Source organism: Ambystoma mexicanum, chromosome 9 (genome assembly GCF_040938575.1).
Source record: "Ambystoma mexicanum isolate Mex_15411 chromosome 9, UKY_AmexF1_1, whole genome shotgun sequence".
Classification (NCBI taxonomy): domain Eukaryota; kingdom Metazoa; phylum Chordata; class Amphibia; order Caudata; family Ambystomatidae; genus Ambystoma; species Ambystoma mexicanum.
This window is the reverse complement of record NC_090931.1, coordinates 329,866,286-329,890,395: the sequence shown is the minus strand read 5'-3', so window position 1 is coordinate 329,890,395 and position 24,110 is coordinate 329,866,286. Positions and strand designations below refer to the sequence as shown.

At 46.3% G+C, this 24,110-nt stretch overlaps 1 protein-coding gene across 6 annotated transcripts in view; it reads right to left on the bottom strand.

The window, feature by feature from the left end:
• Nucleotides 1–24,110, bottom strand: part of GTF2IRD1 (GTF2I repeat domain containing 1) — a 1,038,761-nt gene that overhangs the window by 522,131 nt on the left and 492,520 nt on the right. For 4 of the 6 annotated variants that reach the window (XR_011274579.1, XM_069614744.1, XM_069614746.1 and 1 more), the window contains exons 10-12: nt 20,761–20,786; nt 13,268–13,385; nt 3,739–3,776 (exon numbers count right to left, since the gene is read on the bottom strand). Coding sequence is in view for 5 of the 6 variants with exons in the window: in XM_069614744.1 (XP_069470845.1) it covers nt 3,739–3,776; nt 13,268–13,385; nt 20,761–20,786 (182 nt within the window). In the remaining variant the exon portion in view is untranslated. The remainder of the gene's footprint in view (nt 1–3,738; nt 3,777–13,267; nt 13,386–20,760; nt 20,787–24,110) is intronic. The other 2 variants (XM_069614745.1, XM_069614748.1) reach the window with 1 other exon arrangement.

Genomic DNA, 24,110 nt, shown 5'->3' with positions numbered 1-24,110 from the left:
CCCCACAGTGCTGGGGGGTGGGGGTGGTGGGTGACATGAGTGGGGGCCTGGTGGAGGCTGCCCCTGCACTGCTGGGGTGTGGGGGTGGTGGGAGACATGAGTGGGGGCCTGGTGGAGGGTGACCCTGCACTGCTGGGGTGTGGGGGTGGTGGGAGACATGAGTGGGGGCCTGGTGGAGGGTGACCCTGCACTGCTGGGGTGTGGGGGTGGTGGGAGACATGAGTGGGGGCCTGGTGGAGGGTGACCCTGCACTGCTGGGGTGTGGGGGTGGTGGGAGACATGAGTGGGGGCCTGGTGGACGGTGCCCCTGCACTGCTGGGGTGTGGGGGTGGTGGGAGACATGAGTGGGGGCCTGGTGGAGGGTGCCCCTGGTGGCTGGGGTGTGGGGGTGGTGGGAGACATGAGTGGGGGCCTGGTGGAGGGTGCCCCTGGTGGCTGGGGGGTGGGGGTGGTGAGAGACATGAGTGGGGGCCTGGTGGAGGGTGCCCCTGGTGGCTGGGGGGTGGGGGTGGTGGGTGACATGAGTGGGGGCCTGGTGGAGGCTGCCCCTGCACTGCTGGGGTGTGGGGGTGGTGGGAGACATGAGTGGGGGCCTGGTGGAGGGTGACCCTGCACTGCTGGGGTGTGGGGGTGGTGGGAGACATGAGTGGGGGCCTGGTGGAGGGTGACCCTGCACTGCTGGGGTGTGGGGGTGGTGGGAGACATGAGTGGGGGCCTGGTGGAGGGTGCCCCTGGTGGCTGGGGGTGGTGGGTGACATGAGTGGGGGCCTGGTGGAGGGTGCCCCTGCACTGCTGGGGTGTGGGGTTGGTGGGAGACATGAGTGGGGGCCTGGTGGAGGGTGCCCCTGGTGGCTGGGGTGTGGGGGTGGTGGGAGACATGAGTTGGACATGGGTGGGGGCCTGCTGGCAGGTGCCCCACAGTGCTGGGGGGTGGGGGTGCAAGGGGACATGAGTTGGTGTTCATTAGTTCAAGGAGACATGTGCCTTTGCTGGGGGGCATGCCCATGTTGGGTGGGCTGCCTGCGGGACATGACCAGGGATGCAGGGTAGTCCCCTGTGGTGTGGGCTGCCTGCAGGGGCCGTGGAGGGTGTACAGGGTACACCTGGGAGGACCCACACTGTCAAATCACATGTGGAACTTCCCGCGCACCCCTGAAATACACGCGCCCAGGCTATTCGCGTGTGGAACTTCCCGCGCACCCCTGAAATACACGCGCCCAGGCTATTCGCGTGTGGAACTTCCTGCGCACCCCTGAAATACACGCACCCAGGCTATTCGCGTGTGGAACTCCCCGCGCACCCCTGAAATACACGCGCACCCAGGCTATTCGCGTGTGGAACTTCCCGCGCACCCCTGAAATACACGCGCCCAGGCTATTCGCGTGTGGAACTTCCCGCGCACCCCTGAAATACACGCACCCAGGCTATTCGCGTGTGGTACTCCCCGCGCACCCCTGAAATACACGCGCACCCAGGCTATTCGCGTGTGGAACTTCCCGCGCACCCCTGAAATACACGCACCCAGGCTATTCGCGTGTGGAACTTCCCGCGCACCCCTGAAATACACGCGCCCAGGCTATTCGCGTGTGGAACTTCCCGCGCACCCCTGTAATACACGCGCCCAGGCTATTCGCGTGTGGAACTTCCCGCGCACCCCTGAAATACACGCACCCAGGCTATTCGCGTGTGGAACTCCACGCGCACCCCTGAAATACACGCGCCCCCAGGCTATTCGCGTGTGGAACTTCCCGCGCACCCCTGAAATACACGCGCCCAGGCTATTCGCGTGTGGAACTTCCCGCGCACCCCTGGAATACACGTAGCCCGCTCCCCCAGGCCCGATCACGTGAGGAACTTCACGCGAACCCCTGTAATACACGTAGCCCGCTACCCCAGGCCCGATCGCGTGAGGAACTTCACGCGAACCCCTGTAATACACGTAGCCCGCTCCCCCAGGCCCGATCGCGTGTGAAACTTCACGCGAACCCCTGAAATACACGTAGCACGCTCCCCCAGGCCCGATCGCGTGAGGGACTTCACGCGAACCCCTGTAATACACGTAGCCCGCTCCCCCAGGCCCGATCGCGTGTGAAACTTCACGCGAACCCCTGAAATACACGTAGCACGCTCCCCCAGGCCCGATCGCGTGAGGGACTTCACGCGAACCCCTGAAATACACGTAGCCCGCTCCCCCAGGCCCGATCGCGTGAATAACCTCACGCGAACCCCTGTGATGCACGTACCCTGCTGAAATCGCGTGTTAGACTTCCCGCGCACCCCGGTATACACGCACACGTATTTTTTGTCAGCGGGTGTCCGTGTTTGTGTGTACCCCTTTGCACGTCATTTTTCCTGGAGGGCCACAGTATGGGACATTCATCATGGCAGTATATAGGTGCTATTTGTTGGCGCACCTTTTGGCGCACATTTCTTACAGCCGCAGAGACGCTACCGCCTGCTTTCTTGTGGCGGTCGTGTTTGTGCCTGTGCGCTGGTTTGAGCGTGCGCTTTTTTCCCCTATTCTATTCCATGAATACGTGTTGTAGGCGAGCGTGTGGGCGTTCCGCGCACTTGTGCCCTGTACTTCCCCCGTGACGCCCACGTTTTGGCAAGTTGTTCCCCATTCCGAGTGTTACGCCCGTGTTCCGCCTACTTTTGTTGCGTGCGCCGCGCTATGTGCGAATTTCGCTGTGGCCTGTGCAATTTTCGCTGTGACCTGGCGCACGCTGTTAGATGGCCTGTGCGCCAACGTGCGCCGCGCACTTTTTTATCGCACATACGCTGGTTTTCTCGCGCACGGCCTTCCATGAATCGACGTGCGCTGCTTTTCGTGCGATTTTCGCTATTCCACTGCGATTCGCACGTTTTTGCCCACTTGCGCCGCGCTATTTATTCCATGAATCGGCCTGTTAATGTGTGTTTCTTTGAACTATTGCACTTACTGGGTTCAGTGTACTTACCTACAGCTCACATCTTCTTCCTTTGATAAGCCTGACTGCTCTGCCATTCTACCAAGATCCTCTAGGTTGTACAGACTTATACTAAGAGTTGGGGACATGTATGCCAAGGGATGGTTTTATGAAGTCTTACCTCAAGTGGACTTAAGGAAAACTAACAACCAGCATATACTCAATCTAAAATTGTTGCATGATTCATAAATCCATAAACTCCTAGGAACCCACCCATCTCTCCGGGGACCCGTCTTCTGCGGGTTGTCTAAAAATCACCTGAAGCTCCACATTTTAGCCATTGAAATGCAAAAAAGCTTACAAAGAGAAAACCATGAAACAGGCATTCTCAAACAATGCCCCCAGATCATGGAACAAGATGCCTCTTTAACTAAGGTGCTCAACCAAATAAACCTTCAGAAAAGACTTGAGAAAACAGACCTCCTCAGACAATTCTTGACTTGTGTATCTTAATCTGCTTCTTGTATTCCTCCGTCTCCTTCTGATTCTTGTTTCACAATTTCCTTTAGATTACAAATGTCCCCAACCCCTTATATAACTACTGCTGATGCCTGTTTGTTAATATTCTTATTGTTAATATGCATTTTCTATTTCTATTTAAGATTTTGTTATTATGTGAAATGTTCCATTGCCCCAGAGGTAGGTTGGTGATATATGAATCCCTAAAATAAAATAAGTATAAATGGCAAAATCAAACAAAAAATGTTTATTGACTGTTACCATAACATTTTATAAGACATGATAATGATCATTTGATTTCTTGAATTACCTTGCTCGTAGTCTTCAGAAATACTGCTCTTTTCAGACCTGTGTAAAGAAAGATAAAATTGCCATCATTATAACTGAATTCTTACAAAACTATCCTTTTAACAGGACTTAACGGTCTGCGAGGTCAGTATGTATGATAAAATATTTATGAAGTTTCATGCTGCTGACCAGCAAATTCAGTCGACCGACACACTCCACTTTCTTTTTAATCAAGTCAAACTCTGATTCAGCATTCAGTGAGTTTAGGTGTCCACGTAGGAAGCAAGGTAAGCATCTGGAAAAGCATTATTCTACTCATTTATGCACGTGGAATGCCAACATAGTGGCTTCAGAGGTTCTGAACAGATTTACCACAGATTTACCACACTTTCCTCATTCAAACACTCTTGCGGCCTGCTCTGGAAAGCCAAATAGTAACACATTCTCCAATTAATTTATTCACCACTCTACTAAGCAGGGCGTCAATTCGTTTATCTTGTGAAGTTGCTTCATGATTAGGGCACTTCGGTATTGATATTCCTGATCTACTGTACTTCAATGGTATGAAACTTGGCATTGTTGAAAAAAAGGACTAGTAGGTCACAAACAAGGTCACAGTAACAAACATTTGTTTCCTTTTTAACTGCATCTTCAACTTGCTCCAAAGGCACTAACTCAGCTCTATATTATTAACATTCCTTTTTTCCTTCAAACTCTATATGCACAGTCACCATTAAATAATGCTAAAAGGAGCGTAAAAGAATCTAAAGTTTAGATGGTTAATCTTATGAATCATAAATAGCTAAATGCATGTATATAGAGAGCTCCCTGGGCCTACAACACACAGAACCCTGTCTGCAATCTGCAAGACATTTGGAGCACTGTGATTGCCTCTCAAAAGGTGAGAGGCTTGGGTACTTTTGAATGGGAAGGATCCTCCATTAAGTTCTTCCAGTACCTATCGTCGCACACCCTGGACTACAGGAAAACATGTAGACTCTTAATGTCCTTTCTTCAATTGGAGGTCATATGATACAGATGGAGATATCCGTTTGCCCTGTCGTTTTGATGTTTGGGTGCATGATAGGATGTGAAGGAGGGTGACTTGACGGAGTCAGTGCTGCAGGAGCTACAGGGGGAGTCTTGGGTACCAGCAGCTGAGGGCCAACAGCAGTTGAGGGACACATTTAAGAAGGCATTTGAGCAGCCAGGGGTAATTGTGGGGACTCAGGAGACTGGGCTTCTCTGGGGCGGGGGGCGGGGGGCCTGGGTCAAAGTGATACGTGGGATTGTTGGTATTGTTCCCTATGGTGGAATCATGTCGGAATGCTGGAGCATCCAAGTTGTGAGTGGAGCACATGGTGGGTGGGGTTTCGTCATCCTTAGTGACCCGGCAATGTCTGGGTTTCTCAGGGATTTGAGGGTGCTGAATCCCATTGTGATGTTTTTATTATTCTTTATGGAATTTTGGGATGGGACTCCTTGGGGTGTAGGGATGTGGCGAGGGGTTTAAAGGGGGGCTCATAGGCAGGGCTAGAGTGGTAGGGGGTAGCTTCGGGTGAGGGGGAGCTTGATCTAGGTATGGTGTTGAACTACCATTCTGGGAGTAATTTTAGAGCTTGCAGGTTGGTGAGAATTTATAAACTAAACAGAAGTTATGGGTGGCATTAAGGTCGGAACACTGAATGTTAAGGTGCTGAACTCGCCTCATAAGCGCTCCCTATTGCTGAGGGACCATGGATGATCACGCTTGGATAGTCAGTTCTTACAGGAAACAACCATCAGGCCTGGGGATTAATCTCTTCTATGGATCAAGACGGTGGGACAAACGTTCTAGGCGTCAGAAGGGGAAAGGAAAAGAGGTGGAATGGGAATTATACTGGGTAGAAATCTCATATTGAAAAACACCCAGGTGAAAAGGGCGTTTGAGGGGAGGCTACTCATGGTTAAGGGACCCCTGGATGGGAGGAAAGTTACCTTGGTTGCTATCTATGTGCACCAATGTGGGTCAATTGACTTTTGGGCCTTTGCGACCATAGGGGAATGGGCTGAAGTAATGTCGATAGTGGGTGGAGATTTCAATATGATCCGGGACCCGAGGCTAGACTGGAAATAGACCTGGGGCATGTAAGGAGCTTGCTAGGGAAAACAGGGACTTTTCATGCCTTATTGTAGACCACTTCTGGCTCGACACCTGGAGATATTGTGACAATCTTCCAGGGGGATCCACTTTAATCACCCTGCCGCATAATTCTTTCACAAGGATTGACCTCTTTTATTATCAAAGGAAAATGGAGGGTCCATTAAACCCATGGAAGTGGTTACTATAGCCTGGTCAGACCACGACCTGATGGTGCTCACATTGGCCTTAGAGAGTCAAAGCAGTGGGGGTCTCAGTGGAGTAGTAATGATTCTCTTCTCCGGGACGAAGTCTTCAGAGAATTTATGGAAAAGAAAATCTCGCAGTGCCATGTATAGGTAGCAGCAAAGGCCACTTTTAGGGGTCTCCTTATAGCCGAAGGGGGACAGAAAAAAAGAGGGAGAGTCCTGCTAGTGAGAAGATTAAGGGATGACATTGTACAATTCAGGGCTAATCTTAACGGGAAGCAAGGAGGGCTGGAAGCCACGTTACAATCTAACAGGGAAAAGAGGCAGGAGCTACATTCTCTTTTTTTGAATGAGATTGGCAGGGCCATGAATTCTATGAAACAGAGGTACTATGAGAAGGGAGGCCACTTAGGATCCATGTTTGCCTATAGATATCGAGCCGCTAAGGATGAGAGATGGTTGGAGCTCCTATGCGACGAAGTAGGGACAGAGATTAGGGACCCGAAGGGGATTCTCAACAGATTCGAGTTTTACGAGACCCTGGACAGTAGTGATGGCGGTACTAGGGAATCAGATATCGACAGATATTTGGCGGGGTATCTGCCCCCCACCCCATCCTCGCTGTCCAAAGGAGACCTAGATGCAGCTATCTTCCTCTGCGAGGTAAAGAGGGCTATCCAGCATATGAAGACAGGGAAAGCACCTGGGAACGATGGCTTTACATCAGGTTTCTACAAACTTTTTGTGGACCACATGGCTCCACCCCTGATCAAGATCTTCAATGGTATCAAGACAAGTTGGGACATACCCTCCACTTTCCTTGATCCCTTGATAACAGTGATCCACAAGGAGGATAAGGACGGGACTCAATGCTCTGCTTACAGGCCAATATCCCTCTTAAATATAGATGGAAGATCTTTACTCGGGTTCTGGTGTCGTGGCTTGAGGAGGTTCTCCAGAAATTGGTCCACTTGGACCAGGCGGGCTTTGTACAAAACAGGAAAGGGGTGGATAATCTAAGATAGATGCTGGACATTTTGTCGTCCCCGGAGACTGCAAACAGAGAAACACTGGTTCTCGCATTAGTTGCCGAAAATGCATATAACCGGGTGGACTGGTCTTTATGAGAGCATTCTGAGGAAGATGGGCATAGGTACTACATGGATGGGATGATATGATATGGCATTTGTAACGCGCCTATACACAAGTGTTTCAAGGCGCGACGAGGCAGGGAGGGGGGAACAAGGGGAAGACAGACAACGATCCTACTAGGCCAGGTGTCATTCAGACCGCGCAAGTGCAGGGGTAGGGGGAAGGGAAAAGTGCAAGGGGAAGGGGAGGGGGGAAGTGCAATACAAGTAAGTAGAGTAAGTAAATAAATAGGGCCAGCTGGTGGCAAGTGCAAGGTAAGTGCAGACAAGTGCTGGGAAAGGAGGGGCTGTAGGGATACAGAGACAGTCCCTCAGTGCAGAGGTTGCCAGGGAGGCAGTGCAAGAGGAGAGTGCCTGGGCCCAGGACCGAGGTTGGTGAGAGTGGCCCAGTTGCAGATTCGGTGCAGATTCAGTCGAGAATTTAGCAGGGGAGAGGGAGAGAGAAAGCAGAAGCAAAGAGGAAGGTTTTGAGGTGCTTCTGGAACCGGAGATGGTTCTCCTCAAGTTTCAGGGAGGCTCTGGATTGGGGCACTGTATTTGGCGCTGTATTTGGTGCTGTATTTGGCGCTCTCAGCAAAGGTACTGATGAATGGAATGCTATCACGTTCCTCTTCTCTGTTTAGGGGTACCAGACAGGGCTGCCTACTCTCTCCCTTGCTTTACGTTTTAGTGATGGAGCCTTGGGCCTCCGATGTACATGCTGATCGGAATATTCAAAGTGTCTCGATCCAGGGGCAAACACACAAACTTGCTCTGTTCACAGCAGATGCCTTGCTGTCCGTGACCAACCCGAGGGACTCTATCCTACTCCTCCTGCAGGGTCGGAAGGAATATGGCAGATTCTTGGGATTTAAAATTAATCTTTCCAAGTCAGTGGTCTTCCCGATGGGAGTGACAGGGAAGACTGAGCTAAACCATCTTCGGTCTCTAACATTTGTGGTTTGCGAGGAGGATTTCAGATATTTGGGAGTGCAGATACCCAGGAATCTCATCGACTTAGTTGATGTGAATTATATGCCTCTTTGGGCTGGTATAAGGCACTACTTGGAAATATGGGGAAAGATGCGACTGTAATGGATGACTAGGTTCATTTGCATTAAGATGACTCTCCTCCCTAAATTCTTATTCCTATTTCAGATTATTCCCAGGGTGGTTCCGGACTCTTTTTTTTCTTAACCGTCAAGCAACCTCTACTGTCTTTCCTCTGAAAGGGAGTTCGCCCGTGGGTTGCCTATAATATACTTATCTTTCCAAGGGAGAGGGGAGGGAAGCGGGTATTCCTGACCTGACACTGTACTATAGGGCGGCACAACTTCGGGTAATGGTTAATCACCTTGACCCATTCACGTCTAAGAAATGAGTGGGTCTTGCAAATGGTTGTGGGTCCTGCAGAATAGAATCCCAATGAGAGTTTTGGATCACCCAGTACTATTGGTACTTTGGTATACATGGAAGGAGGGAAGACCTACATAGTGGATCACATCTTGACCCTCCCCACTCAGTTGTATTTGGGCCCCTCCACTATGAGATCTAATTAGTGTTCCAAAAGTGGTTTGAGGCGGGGTTGCAGCAGGCAGAAAATATGTGGGAAGAGGGGACATTTCTCTCAATCGCACACCTTGGGGAGTGCCTACAGACAGGAGGACTCTCTGTATTTTGGTATATACAATTAAAGGGGGCACTCATGGACTCAAGGTGGGAGGGATAATCTGTGCAGGGAACTGACAGCCTTTAAAAGACTCCTTCTTCGCAGAGGAGACACTAAGGGCTGGGTGTCGTATTTATAGGGAACGCATCCTGGCTGAGCCATCGGATGGAGGATAGAACCCGGGCTGGATTGGGGAGAGACTTGGGTATAGAAATTCAGGATTCATTGTGGGCTGATATTTGCCAGAAGGTCTCCCAAGATGTTGTGTCCACGCAGTATACATGGCAAGTGACCAAACCTCTAGACAGGTGGCATGTTCCTCCTCACAAATTGGCTAGGATGTATCGGGGGGGAAAAAAACAAATTCTTGGAAGTGTAATCACAAAAAAAGCTGACTTGTGGCATACGTGTGGTAATGTGAGAAAATGCAGGAGTTCTGGTCTAATGTTAAGGGCTGGGTGAGGGTGCTTGAAGGGATTCAGAGGATTTTCTTCACCTTGCAGATATTCTTGGGAGTGGCGGAAGATGGGGAGGATGAGCTACATCTAAACCACATTTCCCATACCCTGTTAATAGCCACCAGGCTTTCCAGTGGAAAATGGATACAACTCCCACGAAGAGGGAATGGATTCAGAAGGCGAGAGACATATATGCTATGGAATATCTCATATACTTGCTAGACAAATCCAGAAGCAACATAAAAAAATGGTGGCTCCCCTTCTTCGGCAAATATAGGAGGAAGGCAGGTTAGATCTCACTGTACATTCTCTGTTGATTTAGTTCATGCAGTATACTAATGTTGTAAAACACTGGGGGAAGGGAGGAGGGATGGCGGGGGGAGAGAGGATGGGGAAGTTGGCAGGAGAAGACGAGAGGGAAGCAGTCATATTATTGTTTGCCAATGTATTATCAGACCATTTGAGACGTATCAGTCTTTCTGGACTTTCAAAAATCAATAAAAAATTAAATAAAAAAAAATAAGGCTCTTAACACTGACACCTACATTGCCACTATTCAACTCTTCCCTCCTACTCCTGTCACTATTCTGGCTCTCTATTGACCCCCAACAACCCGCCCCCCACCATCCGCCTGCTCAACTCCTTCTTTCCTGTCCTGAACCTTCTTGAGTCGCTTCCTGCCGATATCCCTTTTGTCATGGTTTGGGACATCCCCAAGTCCTCTGCAGCCACCTGCCTTGAACTTAACTGCCTCCTATCTGACCACTTCTTTTATTCTCTCCCATGACCATTCTACTCACTCTGGTGGGAAATCTTTTGACATTGCCTTTCTCGCTAATTTACTCTTCTCGTTTCACCTCTCCATTGACCTTGCTCCCTCTGATCACTCCATTGTTCACATTTACATGTGGGCTCCTCCACTCTCTTCTCTTCCTCTCCCCTCTTCAATGACTAAGAGGGAATTCAGGCAGGACTCTCCTGCCCCTTACCTTGATGATGTGAGGACCTCTCTCCTGTCTATCTCCCCCCTTCACGCCTCTTCCACTGACAGGCTTTTCTGACTTTCACTATGCACTTTTGACTCCATTTGACTGACACTATCCTGCTCGCACATTCACACATTCGTGTCCTCGTCCTCAGCTCTGGAGAACTCGGAAATTCAGACCCTCAAAACAAACATGCGCTGTGACCTTCAATGCTTTTGCAAATTATGGATCCCTATCCTACTCCAAGCCTACGAAAATTCCCTTTCTGCCAAATCCTCCTACTTCACAAAGCTGATTTCCTCCTTTCAGAATCACCACTGCAACCTTTCATCTACACTCCCAAGCTTTGCTCACACCTCCCAAGCCAATATCCATTGCCTCCTCCTCTGTGCTAATGACTCACTACATTTCCTCAAAAATCTCTAAAGTTTGTGACTTTCACACAGCCCTGCTCTCTCTCCCTCCCCAACCCTTCCTTTGTCCATTACTTCGCTCCCCTGGCTCTTCTGTTCTCTATTACTTCTCTAGCACCACTTCTATTGACTTAGCACCGATCCTTCACAGCGCCAACCCATCTTTTGCTCCTATCAACCACTGGTCAAAGACTTAGGCCTCATTACGAGTTTGGAGGTAGCCATGGTGCTATGATCGCCATGGCTGCCTCCAAAATCGGGTCCGGGTTCCTTGAATGAGGAATTACCGGGTCATTCCAACCTTGGAGGACCCAGTAATTCCTCATTCAAAAAACCCATCCCCATTCCCATTTGTGCCCCCCCATAGGGCTCAGTGGGAATGGGGATGGAGCTAATAACGGACCAGTTAATAACGGCCCCGTTATTAGTCCCCTGGTCTGACCAGACATTCTGAGCGGGTCCCGCAAGGGAACCTCGTAATAGGGCGGAATGGGTTTACCGGCACCATAAGAGGTGCCGGTAAACCCATTCTGCCCACCTCGTAATGAGGCCCTTAGTCTCAATCACCTGCCCTTATACCTCTGAGCTCTTTAACCCCTATGTCTCTGCTGGACTCCTCCCTGCCTCCTTCAAATCGCTAACGGTCTTATCCCTAATGAAGAAACTCTCTTCTGAACGTTTCTTTCCCTCCCCATTATTCAAAGGTCCTTGAGTGGGTTGTCTTTAACCATATCACTAGGTACCTTCAGGATAATGACCTTGGAGGCCCACTTCAATCTGGTTTACATAGTAAACACTCCACCGAGACTGCACTCATGCATGTCTCCAACTTTCTCTCTGATGCTCACCACTCCACATCCTCTTCTATACTTACCCTGTTGGACCTCTTTGCCGCTTTTGACACTGTCGACCACTCGTCTCTCGTCGTCCCCCAAAGATTAGTCCTTGGACCTCTGTTCTTCACTCTCTACACCTGTGCCCTAGGAAGACTTACGTGTTCCTTTGAAACACTATCAGCTTTTTGCTGATGATGCTTAAATATTTTCCTCCTTTCTCTCCTTCAACCCAGCCATCTTGGAACGGATAACCAGCTGTCTCACTGCAATGCGTCACTTGATGGCTCTCTGCTGCTTCATGCTGAACTCTGCAAAAACGGAAGTCTTCGTTTGCCCGGCTTCCAAAGCCATTCCCTAAACCCACCCCCCACTCCTTCCCACATGAACTTCTTGTTTCCTCGCCCAAGGCTCGCAACCTTGCGTCCACTTTAATAGTGTCCTTTGACTGCAAGAATTCACTACTAAGACTGCTGCTAGTATTAACCTCTTCCAACATTCAAAATAGGTGTCCTTTTCTTACTAACCACTCTAAGAAAACTCTAACCTCCACTCTTGTGTGCAGAAAACTTGACTACTGTGCAAGCCCACTCTTTGGCCTTACTCTCTACTCGCTACTCCTACAACCTACCCAGATCCGCCCTCACTTCTACCTAACAGCAAGATGCTGGTTGGCTCTACATGCACAACCGCTCCGTTTCCAAGTTCTTTCTCCTGGACAACAAAGCTATCAATGGTCTTGCTCTTCAGTACCTGTCTGAATGTATCTCTGTTGACGCACTATCTCATTTTCTCTGATCCCCCTCTGCACTCATTGTCCCATGCTCACCCGCCCCTGCCTCATCTCGCTTCAGCTTTCTCTCTCCCTACCCGCCTCACTCCACTGGAACCTGATGCCCATCACGATCATAGGCAGCAGCACTGTGGATCTCTTCAAAGATTGGCTTAAACTTCACTTACTCCCTCAAAACCTGACCTCATCACTCCGGCCAGTGAAGCTCACTAATGTAATTTTATATATGTATTTAGTGCTCCTTTTTAGTTTGAAGCACTTGCCCCCTTAAGTTGTAACCTTTGTAAGTTACCCATTTTCTTATGTATTTTTTGTTTGTTTGTTTTGTCCCTGGTATATATCCCACTTTTTTGAATCTTCAAAAACGAGTTTGCCACTTTTTCTCATCTTTGTGCTATTATACAAGTGCTCCTTCGAGCGAATGCCTCGCCCATCTGTAAATGTGTTATTATGAAATCATTTCTGATCTTCAAATAAATAAAAGAAAAATACAAAATGCAACAAAATAAATGGTTCTCAACTTTTGGCTCGCCAAATGTTTTGGACTACAACTCCCATTAGCCATAGCCAGCAAAGTCAATAGTGAGCTGCAGGTTGCAGGTGCCTAAGACATAAGTCATCAAGAAGGGCAGACTGCTCAAGGTCTATAACTACAGTGCCATTCACAAAATGATCTATTATTGGGAATATAGTTAAATAATGGAATATACTTCAAGTACATCACTCCTAAGAAACAGGGAATGCAAAACCACATAACAATCGATATAGATCAGAGATATTGGAAAAAAATTAAAATCAACGACGCAATGAATCCATCCATAATTTATATTTTGGCAATAAGTATTTTCTTGGACACGCATTATTGTGTCGCACAACAGTACCCATGTTATCTGAGAACCCTGAAGACTGAAACTTCAGAGGGGAAGAGTAAAGATGCTCACCTACTGCAATGCGATGCTCCACCCAAGTCCAGAACCGCCATCCTCTGTGGCTCCAGGCAGATGTCATCTCCTATGCTGGATCCATCAGTCTTCGTAGGTTCTTTGGTAAATGCAGTTCCTAGTTATGGTTATGCAGCAGGTTTTGTAAATAAATGCAACTTAAACTGATAGCTTTTAGGCAGGGATACCAGCTAGCCAAAAAAGTGTAGGTCATAAAAAAGGGTTCTTTTTATAACAACAATCTGAGTTATCTCAGTATCAAGAGGCACATGTAATGATCAGAAAATATGAAATGGCAACATATGTTAACAAAGGCAGCCATTTTATGAACATTTGTCCAAAGGAATGCTGGCTAAATTGGCCTGCATCAGTAAATAAGATAACCCATGAATTCCATGTGCCTTGACATCATAATCACAAGGCTATAACCTCAATTCTAAATTTAGCAGACTTTGATGGTCATAAAGATTATTAGATTTGCAGTCTGATTTGATTGGTTGATGGACTTGGTCTTGTCCCTGTTATTTATTGAGCCAAGGAGAATAACTGTCACATATGCTCACAGCAACCCTAGAAACGTTTGCTATTAACAATAGGACGGTGGTGCCACTGCTAGCTGGTATTACTGCTAGACACTTGTCTATTCCACCATACTGCATTTGTTGGTTTCGGCCATGTGCAAACACAGTCATGTGAGCATATCACTGGTACCATGGGCCTTTATGAAGCAGGAAGAGAGATACAAAACAAAGGGCTAGGTGTCTCTTATTGAACAATAGGTGCAAGAGAGAAGTGTGTGTACTAACTGATACATTACTCATATGGGGGGGTCTTTAGGTGATATCAATGTTTTAGCTCTTGAAGACAGCATTTTGTATTTGGAGCTAAACTGTTAGTCAAGTAAAACTCGATGATATCAAATGATACCTTTCATTGGAGAAGACCAAGAACTAAATACTTATAAGAAACTTTTTTCCAGAGATATTCCAGAAACTATGCTCTAACCACATGCTCCATTTACATTGAGGGGGGTGTGCACAGCTGCCCCATCAAGCAAGTGCCTATTGGGCATTTCAATAAACAGGTCATTGATCAGTATCAATTTGTGCAAACCACATGTGTAGATGGCAAGCTCTCTGAAAGCACAGCTTTGCATGCCTGCAAAGAGGCCTTTACAACTGCCAGGAGCTAATGCAGGTTTAAAGGAAGTTGCACGCTGCACTGGACCCAATTCAACACTCCCATGCACATAAACTGCTATGGATTATTCTTCTGTTTTTTACCAATGTGCAAGTGAAGGTTCTTCATACAAGTGAAGAAGAAGCCAAGGCCAGTGTTACAGAAACTGCGCCAGCACGTTGCAATGTTTGCTGCATTGCACTGGTGAAACGTTTCTGTATTATGGGCAAAGTTCTACTGCTGACAGAAGGTTAAAGCACAACTAACATTAAATGCGCCTTTATAAACTCCCTTTATATATGCATGACTGTACCCAGTGGGTGCGTGAAGATGGCACACGGTTTCCCCATTCCTAGCACACTGTCCCCCTATATACTGGAATTCAACCCATAATATTGTTGATTATTTTTTGGGGTGTTATTCCCCGTGTGAGTATTTATTTACTCTGACCCAGATTATTTAAATAAACAAGATTTCACTAGCCATGGAAAAGGCATTTAGGGCCCTTTAATGTCACCACGGGTGGATGTTTGGGAAAGGCAAAGGTGGGAGGCGGTGTAATGATGATGCTCTGGTGGTTTAGACTAACACACACACTGAGTGTCACTGACTGAGAATCTTAAGATCAATACACATATCGATGTTGTGGTGAAACCGGCAATATGGAGGCCCAGAGACCTGAAGTCATTTCTGGTTGATTCCAGTTGCCTCCCTGGGCTGGCTGTTAAAGGTTTTAATTAGTATCTAAAAGTGTGTATAGGCTTCACTTCCTATTTACCATTAGTATTCCCCTTGTTTGCCCAATGATCTTGTGTAAGTCCAGTTGTCCAATTACCCACATGCCATCGGGTTCTGAGAGACATCATTTAGGAACTTTAGAATATAAACTACCAGTAGGTACTGAACAAACAGCAAACCACACAGGCACTTGGGGCAATGTTGTAAAGGTCTAATTTATAACAACAAAGTCAATCCGGAGAGGTAGCCTATTGCTAAGCAGTCATATTTATTTTTGTAGATAGACTGTATTATAGGAAGGTTACATGATAAACTTAGAATCACACATTTGGTTGAATGTTGAAATGAGGACTAGAATTCTTATCTCATGTTAACTATCAGACCACATTGCTATAATGAATGACATACAGAAAGCATTATCAGCATGTCTAGAGATATCACATGGTATGTATAATTCCTTCAGTATCTGCTTATTTCACTTTTAAGTATTACATTTTGCAGAAATGCAACCCAGGCAAATCATTTAATACTCTATTGGGCTTAAGTTATGTCTGTGAAAATTGTCTTTGTTGCATGGTATATATTAAAAGCAATCCTCTTAATCCCTTTTAAAAGTGTCTGGGGCCCCCCTGGACATCCTTCGGGCCCCCTTTGGGTCGCCCTTTGGGGTCCAGCCCTCTAGTTTGAAGACCATTGGATTATAGGCAATAATGTCACAAAACGCAAGTGGGCGTTCATGGCAGGTGAATGCCCGGATGTGGTGTCTGGAGGTGCGAGAGTGCAGTGAGAAGAGAGACCAGGGACTAGATAGTGAATAATTTGTGGCAGTTCCCATACAAAATGCTATTTCCCTAATCTTACACAATTCTTTATGGAAACGGGGATTAGCAGGAGGGATGCTGGCAATGGACACACGCATGTAATGATAGCGTGCAATAGCTGTTGGGACAGCACAAGCTATCAGCTCCAATTGAAAATTCAATAGAATATTTTTTATGTCTTGTCATTTAGATTAATCAACAAACGTTTTGCGGAAGGAACATTAATTTACTTACAAATGTCAATTCCAGGGGAACAGTATAACTTGTAAAGTATATATACAACGTTTTGTACCAGTTCTAATATCCTATTTAATTCACATTTGTATTTTGTTTGTTCTAAATCTGCAGTAAAAGAAGTACAACTATAGCTTTGCTATCCAGCACACTAGGGGAAGACAATAGTGTGGAAAACAGAATGTCTATTTCCCGAATGACAGTAATCAAGGAAATAGAGCAAAACGAACATAAATGTCCTACTACTATTGCAGTATAACATTACAATTTTATAAAGACACAGGGTGATTATTAGGCTATTCTTTCTTTACTGAAACTACAGATCTGATGAGGCAAAGGCCAGGGAACCAGTCCAAGAGAGCCTGTAGTCCATGATAATGTGGGTCCAGCCTAGGAGCCCGCAGCTGTACGTCATCGAGTCATCTTTCTTTGCAGGAATGCCAGGCGTACGTGGTAATGAACCAGTCCCAACCCGTTACCAAAGAAGAACATCAATGGGGTAAAGGATTCAGACTGCAGCATAAAACAGTTGTACGCGGGCCACTGTGAAGGTGCGTATCTGTCTGTACAAGGAAAGGCCTCATTACAACTCCGGCGGTAGCTGTGCCAGTAAAACCGGCAGGCTGCCGCCGGAGTTGTCATTTTTTCCGGCGCCTGACTTCACGGAATCACCGGGGCATTACAGCTCCGGCGGTCAGTGAAGTCAGGCGCTGGAAAATGTTACTCCCCATTCCTATTGGAGTCCCATAGGTCTCAATGGGAATGGGGAGGATGGAAGCACTGGCACGGTGTGGAATAGTGCCGGTGCTTCCGTCAAAGTCTGAGAGCGGCTGCCGTCCCACCCACCAGGTCTGACATGGCAGGTGGGATGGCAGCCGCTCACAGAACCGGGAGTGTGCCAGTCCAGTTACAACGCTGCCGTTACCCTTACCGGCACTGTTGTTACCGGACCGGCACACTCGTAATGAGGCCGGCCTTTTAGAAAATTGTGATTTCACATCACAGTAATGTTTTCCAAGCAAGACTGGTAGCATATATTGTGCTTCTTTGAAGCATAATCAACACAGCAAGAGTGGGAAGAGCTACCAGTTAGAAATAAACAGGAGGCCTCCAGGCAAGCTACAATCATTCAATTGATCTGATTCCGGACCCACTGAAGAACCCTGGAAATCACAATGAAATGGGCAGGACGTAGAAGACACATGTTGGTCAGTTCTGCAGGAAGGCATCTGTCACTAGATCCCCAGTGTTCAGGCGCCAACTGAAATAACAGGAAAGCTGATGACTGAAGTGAGAGGCAAAGGTTTCTAGGGATGGAACACCCCAAACGGCAATCACAGCCTGAAAGGCTTGGGCTGAAGTTTCCAACCACTGAGATCAGGTAGATCGCGATAATTCCTGTGTAGTACAGTGTTGCGGTGAAGGCAATAAAACCAAATCTCCTTGGTGAGGTCCGCCAGACTTTTGGATCTGAAGTCGCCCAGCTTGTTGATATACTGAACTGCCACGAAGTTGTCCATGCAAAGGAGAATGCAGCAGACTGCTTTGTTCCTGGGCAACCTCTTGCTTGTAAAAACCCCTGCTAGAATTTCCAAACAGTATGTAATGGGATTTCTCTACCTAACCGCAGAGAATAAAAGACAGGTCTGCTGCACTCAAACAGACTGAAAAGAAGTGGGGGAAGAGCAATGGCACTGACAGGAGACAATCACATATATCTACTGGGCTAGCACAGATGCCGGAGAGAGTGTGGAACTCCTTGATAAGGGCCCTTTACATGGGTACCAAGAAGAACGGAACACCCCGCGTGCAGGGGGAAATGAGCAAACGAATTACGCAAAAACATACCACCAGTATGAATAAGTCAGGTTCCCCCTAACAAGTGCAAATACAGTTAAAAATGAAGGGGAGACATATTTAACATTGAATGGAAAAGGAAAGAACGTGATCGTACTCACTGTGAGCAGGAAAGAAAGACTACATGACATACATCTGTGGGCTGCTATCCTAGGTCCATGTCATCATGGACTACAGGCTCTGTTGGACTGGCTCCCTGGACGTTATCTCATGGTATGTGTCGTTTTCTCCTATTACGATTTGTTTTCTCTATTGTAATGTTTTTCTTTGCTGCTGGGATTTTCAGCAAAGAAAGAAGCACTGAGAAGAGAATACTGCTTTTAATGGTCAGGATAGGTGCCAGTTAATAGAGCATTCTGGATAATAGTGTGGCAGAAAACAAAGTTTCCTGTGACAAAATCAACAAAAACCTACTTTTGCTGAGATACAGACATGTGTGGTGCAAATGTAACATTTTATGTCAGAAGAGAGGCACCCAGGCATAGGCATCATAAGGGCATGGAATGTAAACGATCATTCAAATGCATATGGATATTTCCCAGGCTTCTATGAACCATACTTCTAATAATGCTGATACCTCCACTAAATATGTATACACAAGGCATGCCCATGACAATGGCATGCCGGTCGAATTGCATCCACTGTGTTATTGTTATAAGGTCATTTATATGTATAATGTCACATGCAGTGTGTGAATGTTGATTATGTGTAATGTACAAACAGCTTATATAGAATATGTCATGACTACAATGTTGATCCAGCAATTTTAACACTGAACACTTGCGCCAATAGGAGGTAGAAAGGGGTAAACATATCCACAAAACAATGTAGCCATTGAGTTGCATAGGCTAAAACCATGGGACAAGAAAATAGTAGAAGGTCATCATGGGGATTAGGCCCCCTATATAAGGGGATGACATAACTAGGAACAAAGAAGGATGTGTTGATGATGGTATGTATTGAATTAAAGTCTTCTTTTCTATCGTGGTGTTACTCTCCTAACATTTTATATGATTCATAATGTTACCTTTTGTTTTAGCCTTTTGGGGTTTCGTTTTGTGCATTTATGGAATCATTGATATGTTCGTATAACTATATTAGCAGGCATCCTCGTGATAGCAGTTCTGGTTGGGTGTGGCAGAATGAGCATGTGCCAATTTGTAGTTAACTTTGATACATATTAGAAAGACCATATAACCATACAGAAGGAGCAAGAATGTATACACGCTGCGGTTGCAGAGGTTGAAGATAGTGTGATGTATTTCGCATTTAGCGGTTGTGTACATTTATATGTTTTAAGGGATGTGTTAGTAGGTAGCTGACATAGGTAGGCGTAGGAGATAGAGTAAGGGAAGTGTTGCAGTAATTACAATGTCCAGGGGCAGAGAGACGTTATGATGCCAAAGTCACAGGCAGCCACGCTGTGCCGATAACAGTTAATTGAGCCAAACTGCAGAGCTCAGAGGAGCTGGAAAAGGAATGTCGGGTCCAGGGAGGAAGGGAAGGGATGCACCCTTTGAAGATTAAGGTCATGTGAGCAGGACATGGGTTCTGTGATGCCAAGATGCTTGATGAAGATTTAGAGCACTACTGCCCTCACCCGAAGAGCGGTCATCCTATTTGAATTGTAGGTGCCGCACTCTAGGGACTAATAAATAAATGAAATTCAGACTTTAGAGTGGTGCCCCAATCACATCACTCATGGGCACCTCGGTTCCCAGAGAGCTAAGTGGGAGATGTTATTTGGGATGGGAGGATCAGAGGTGATGCCAATAAATTGATCTACAAGGTCAGGGAGCAGTTTGTGTGTGACACAGTGTATGGTATAGTGAGGACGGCCATTCCATTATCAAAGCAGAGTTGACCTCACTATTCACACTTTGACCAGGACCCGACAGAGGGGTGCACATAACGTGATGGTCAAGAATGTTTTACTTGTTAAAGAAATGTATTATGGTAACAATGTATATGGTAGTTAATAAACTCCTAAATTTCATAGTGACAATGTAGTAGGTCACGTGTTTAGGGGAATGTGTTTAGATAATGTTTGACCAATAGGGTAATGGACTATAGGGGATAGTTACAATTGTGTATAGGTGTTAGCCAATGGGGAGTGCGGGATCATGTAATCTTTTTATGCATATTTCTGTTAATTTGCTGTTTTGAGCTATAAAAGATGTCATTTCTTTGGGTGGGGCGAGCTCCGTGTTAGTTTGGTTCTACAGGACCGTCTGACACTTTTGCATGTAATAAAATGTTGTTTTCCTCAAAGGTGCATTGATTATTTGGCCTATTTGGGATTGTTTTTATCGGTCCGGTTTTGGGTCAGTCACCCTACACCTGTAATACTGTGCAAAAATGTTGTGTACCTCATTTTGTGAACTTTTATTATTTACATATTTAATTTTGCTAGTTTAGGTTTCTATCTGTTATTTTTTTTTTCTTGTCCTGTTCTTGCCCTTTGTTTTCTATTTAATTTCAAAGTCCAGTGAACACATTAAGGGCAACCACTTTTGGGCAGGTACATATTGCTTGAGTTTCACACTGTAGTTTCCATGCTTTTACATGCATATGATTCAGATAGTTGTATAAAAGGGATCACCATAATACCATGCACTATATTTTGCCCTCACAGTTGGATTAATATTAACTGCTAAAACATACCTGAAAAAATTCTCTCGTCAAACATCCTATCGGAAGAAAAGAAATGGCAAGTTTACTCAATTATGTGAAATCTTCAAACAATGCATAGCACATATTACTCTTTCCAGAGATTGCATTAAAAAATAATGCTACTAGTACAGGAAAGCAATAAAGTTCACACCTTTATAAGTGATAACAATCATTAATATACTGAAATGAGAGGCTGTGAAGGTGCTTATGTCAGCAGGTAAGGGCTGTGTCTTAAATAAGTAAATAGTTAAGCAGTTGCTTTACAGATTTCACTGGCATTTTATTCAGATGCTTGTATTGTTAGTCAGGCCCAATATGTTGTTGCTGAAGATGTATTTTTAGCTAAGGGACAACTTTCATTATTTAACACATGTTTGTATGATTAACTATGATTTATTTAACTGTAAACTCCTTTGAAAAGCATTTAATGACTGATACATAGTTGTTTTGCTTGTTTTCTTTTAACAAAAGCATTGGAATTCTACAATATGTTTTTGTATATGTATCTGCAAAACATTATATAAACTAAATTGACAGCAGTTAACAAATAACTAAGACATATACGGCATGTTCACCTTTCAGCAAATCACAATGGGCCTCATTAGGACCTTGGCGGAGGACCATGGCGCTATTAGCACCATGGTCCATGGCGCTAAGTTGCCAACTCCGCCATGGTGGTTGGCGGACTTACCGCCCCATTCCGACCTTGGCGGGGCGGTAAGTCCCCAATCCCCATTTACCCTTCCCCATTCCCATTTTTGCCCCATAGGGCATAATGGGAGTGGGGAAGGCGTTAATTACGCCACCGTAAATTACGGTGGCGTAATTAACAACAAGGTCCCTTAGCGCCATGGATTTTAACACCTGCTAAAAGCAGGTGTTAAATCCGCCATGGCGCTAAGGGATCTCGTACTCAGGCGGTAAGGGTCGGCGCTGTTTACGCTGGCGTAAACCCCTTACCGCCTGGGTCCTAATGAGGCCCAATGACAGAAACAAGCACAAGAAAATTGGCCATCACTAAAGGGGATGTGTATTGATATACATCCACAGCAACAACAATCGTTTTTGCCTTCACTAGGTGTCACTAAAGCTGAGCCCAAACCTACAAAGTACATCTACCTATTTTAACTTCAACATGCACATAGACACTATTTACAACACTGAAATGTTTTGAGTCAGCATTGCTGCTATCAAGTCTTTAAACTCTTGAGAACATATAAAGGTTACTCACCACAGTGACTACTATACTCCTAGTCCATAGTCCCTTTTCCTCCATACTTATGGAATATCCCCCCATGAGGACGGGTTCAGAGCCATTTCCTAGTCAGCACAAAAAATAAAAAACATCCTAATTTGCCTATGATCTGGTGCGCATGCACAGAACATAAGGCACCTCTGCATGACCCTGCTACTGGCTCCACCCGCCAGTCCGCTTGACCGCCCAGGTCAGAAGAATAACACGTAAAAGCTGGGAGGGGGAAGTACATATGGAGGAAATGGGACTATGGACTACGAGTATAGCATTCACTACGCTGAGTAACTTTCACATACTCCAGCGTCCCATCCAACCTCATCCATACTTATGGGATATTTATACAGTATGTTTGACAAGAGGGGAGATTTTAACCGAAGAGGTTTTGCAGCACCGTTTGACCAAATCTAGCATTCGCCCTTCTGCTAAGATCCAGAGGGTAGTGTTTACAGAAAGAGGAGGTAGAGGTCCAGCAGCTACCTGCTGTACTGATGACATTAATGGTGACATTCCTCTAGAAAGCTTTCAAGAATGCTTTTACACTAATAGACTATGCACAGAGACCCCTAGGTAGAGCATTTCACTTACACTTGCATGATTCAATGATGCAATTCACAATGAATCTCACAATAGAGGACTTGGAAGCTTGCTTGACTTGATTAGGCTTGCCATACATAATGAAGAGCTCATGATGTATCTGGTCCTCTCAGGATAAAATGTATGAGCTCTTCTAACATCAAAGTAAAGAAGAACCTTCTCTGCTCAGAATAATTGTTTGGGGGAAAAGTAGGTAGACATATTTTCTGGTTCATTTGGAAATCTAAAATGATCTTGGGAAGAAAAGCTTAAGCTGGGCTTGTTCTTAAAATCACATTGTCCCTGTGTAACACCATGAATGGTTCCTTATCAGAAAGCAGTTGCAATTTGCTGACCTTCCTGGCCGATGTGACTACTACCAGAAAAGTAGTCTTCGAGGATAGTAAATCCCACTCCATTAACGACTTTGAAGCGCCACCCTCCCAGAAAGCTTCCAAAATGCACACCTAAGAGATCTCTCTTTTTGCCCCCAGATACATGGGCGTCCACCTCCCCTCAACTCCCAGGCTGTGCCACATCAACCGGGGGTACACAGAAAATCATGGTCCACTAGTCAAGCTCAAAGCCAAAGAACTCAAGATATGTGACTGGGCAGCCATAGACGAGAGGCAGAGGGCAAAACCTGCACCAAGAGAAGGATGCTGACCCAAGGGAAATTCTGCAGCCTGTAGGTGTTGTGATGAATCTGCAGATGTCCTCACTTGTTTCCCTGGTGGGGCCTTTCCCCATGTGGCCACGGGACGGCAGTCGCTACCTGATCCTGACACTGGGGGCAGCAATATGAGAGAGGACCACATTGGGGGCGGTGACCCTCAGGTGGATGGTGTGACATTGTCAGGTGAAGGCACATACCCCCCTTTCTCTTTTAGGGATGTTCACACTATACCTCAAGCCTTTATGACTTATTGTAAAAGGACCCTTCCATTTTCCATGAGAACTGCTGAAAACCTCTTCCAATATCACATAGAAAGAAAATCTAGAAAAGTACAACATTTACCTACATACCAAAATACTGAGATGAGGAGGCTGAAGGGAGTAATGCAGATCCACAAAGCGGAGAACTGTAGAATGCGCTCTAGTAGTTACAGGTGCTTGAGAGGTGCCGGGAGATTTAAAAGGTGGAACCTGAATGAAGTGAAGAGAAGCATCTTGGGCAACACGTGTTCGCTCAAGGATGTAAGAGGGACTGGTGAGCCGGTGTGGAGAAATCTGTGGAGTTGCCGGGCTCAAGGCAGAAGGAGTAAGGCTGCAACAACCAGATTGCCTCCCTGTGACCGCATCAGAGGCAGAAGGCATGTCTGTATAACAGTCGCAGGAACTGTAGAACAGCGCCACAGCCCCAGGAACACAGAGAGTGGCTTGGACACCAGGCGGGAGCAGCAAAGGATGTGGAAGGCGGTGAGAGATGACGGTGGACACGCAGACTGGAGGCGGAGCACTGAGACGCTGGACCCGGTTTACTACAAGGACCTAAGAGTGCTTCAGAAAGAGT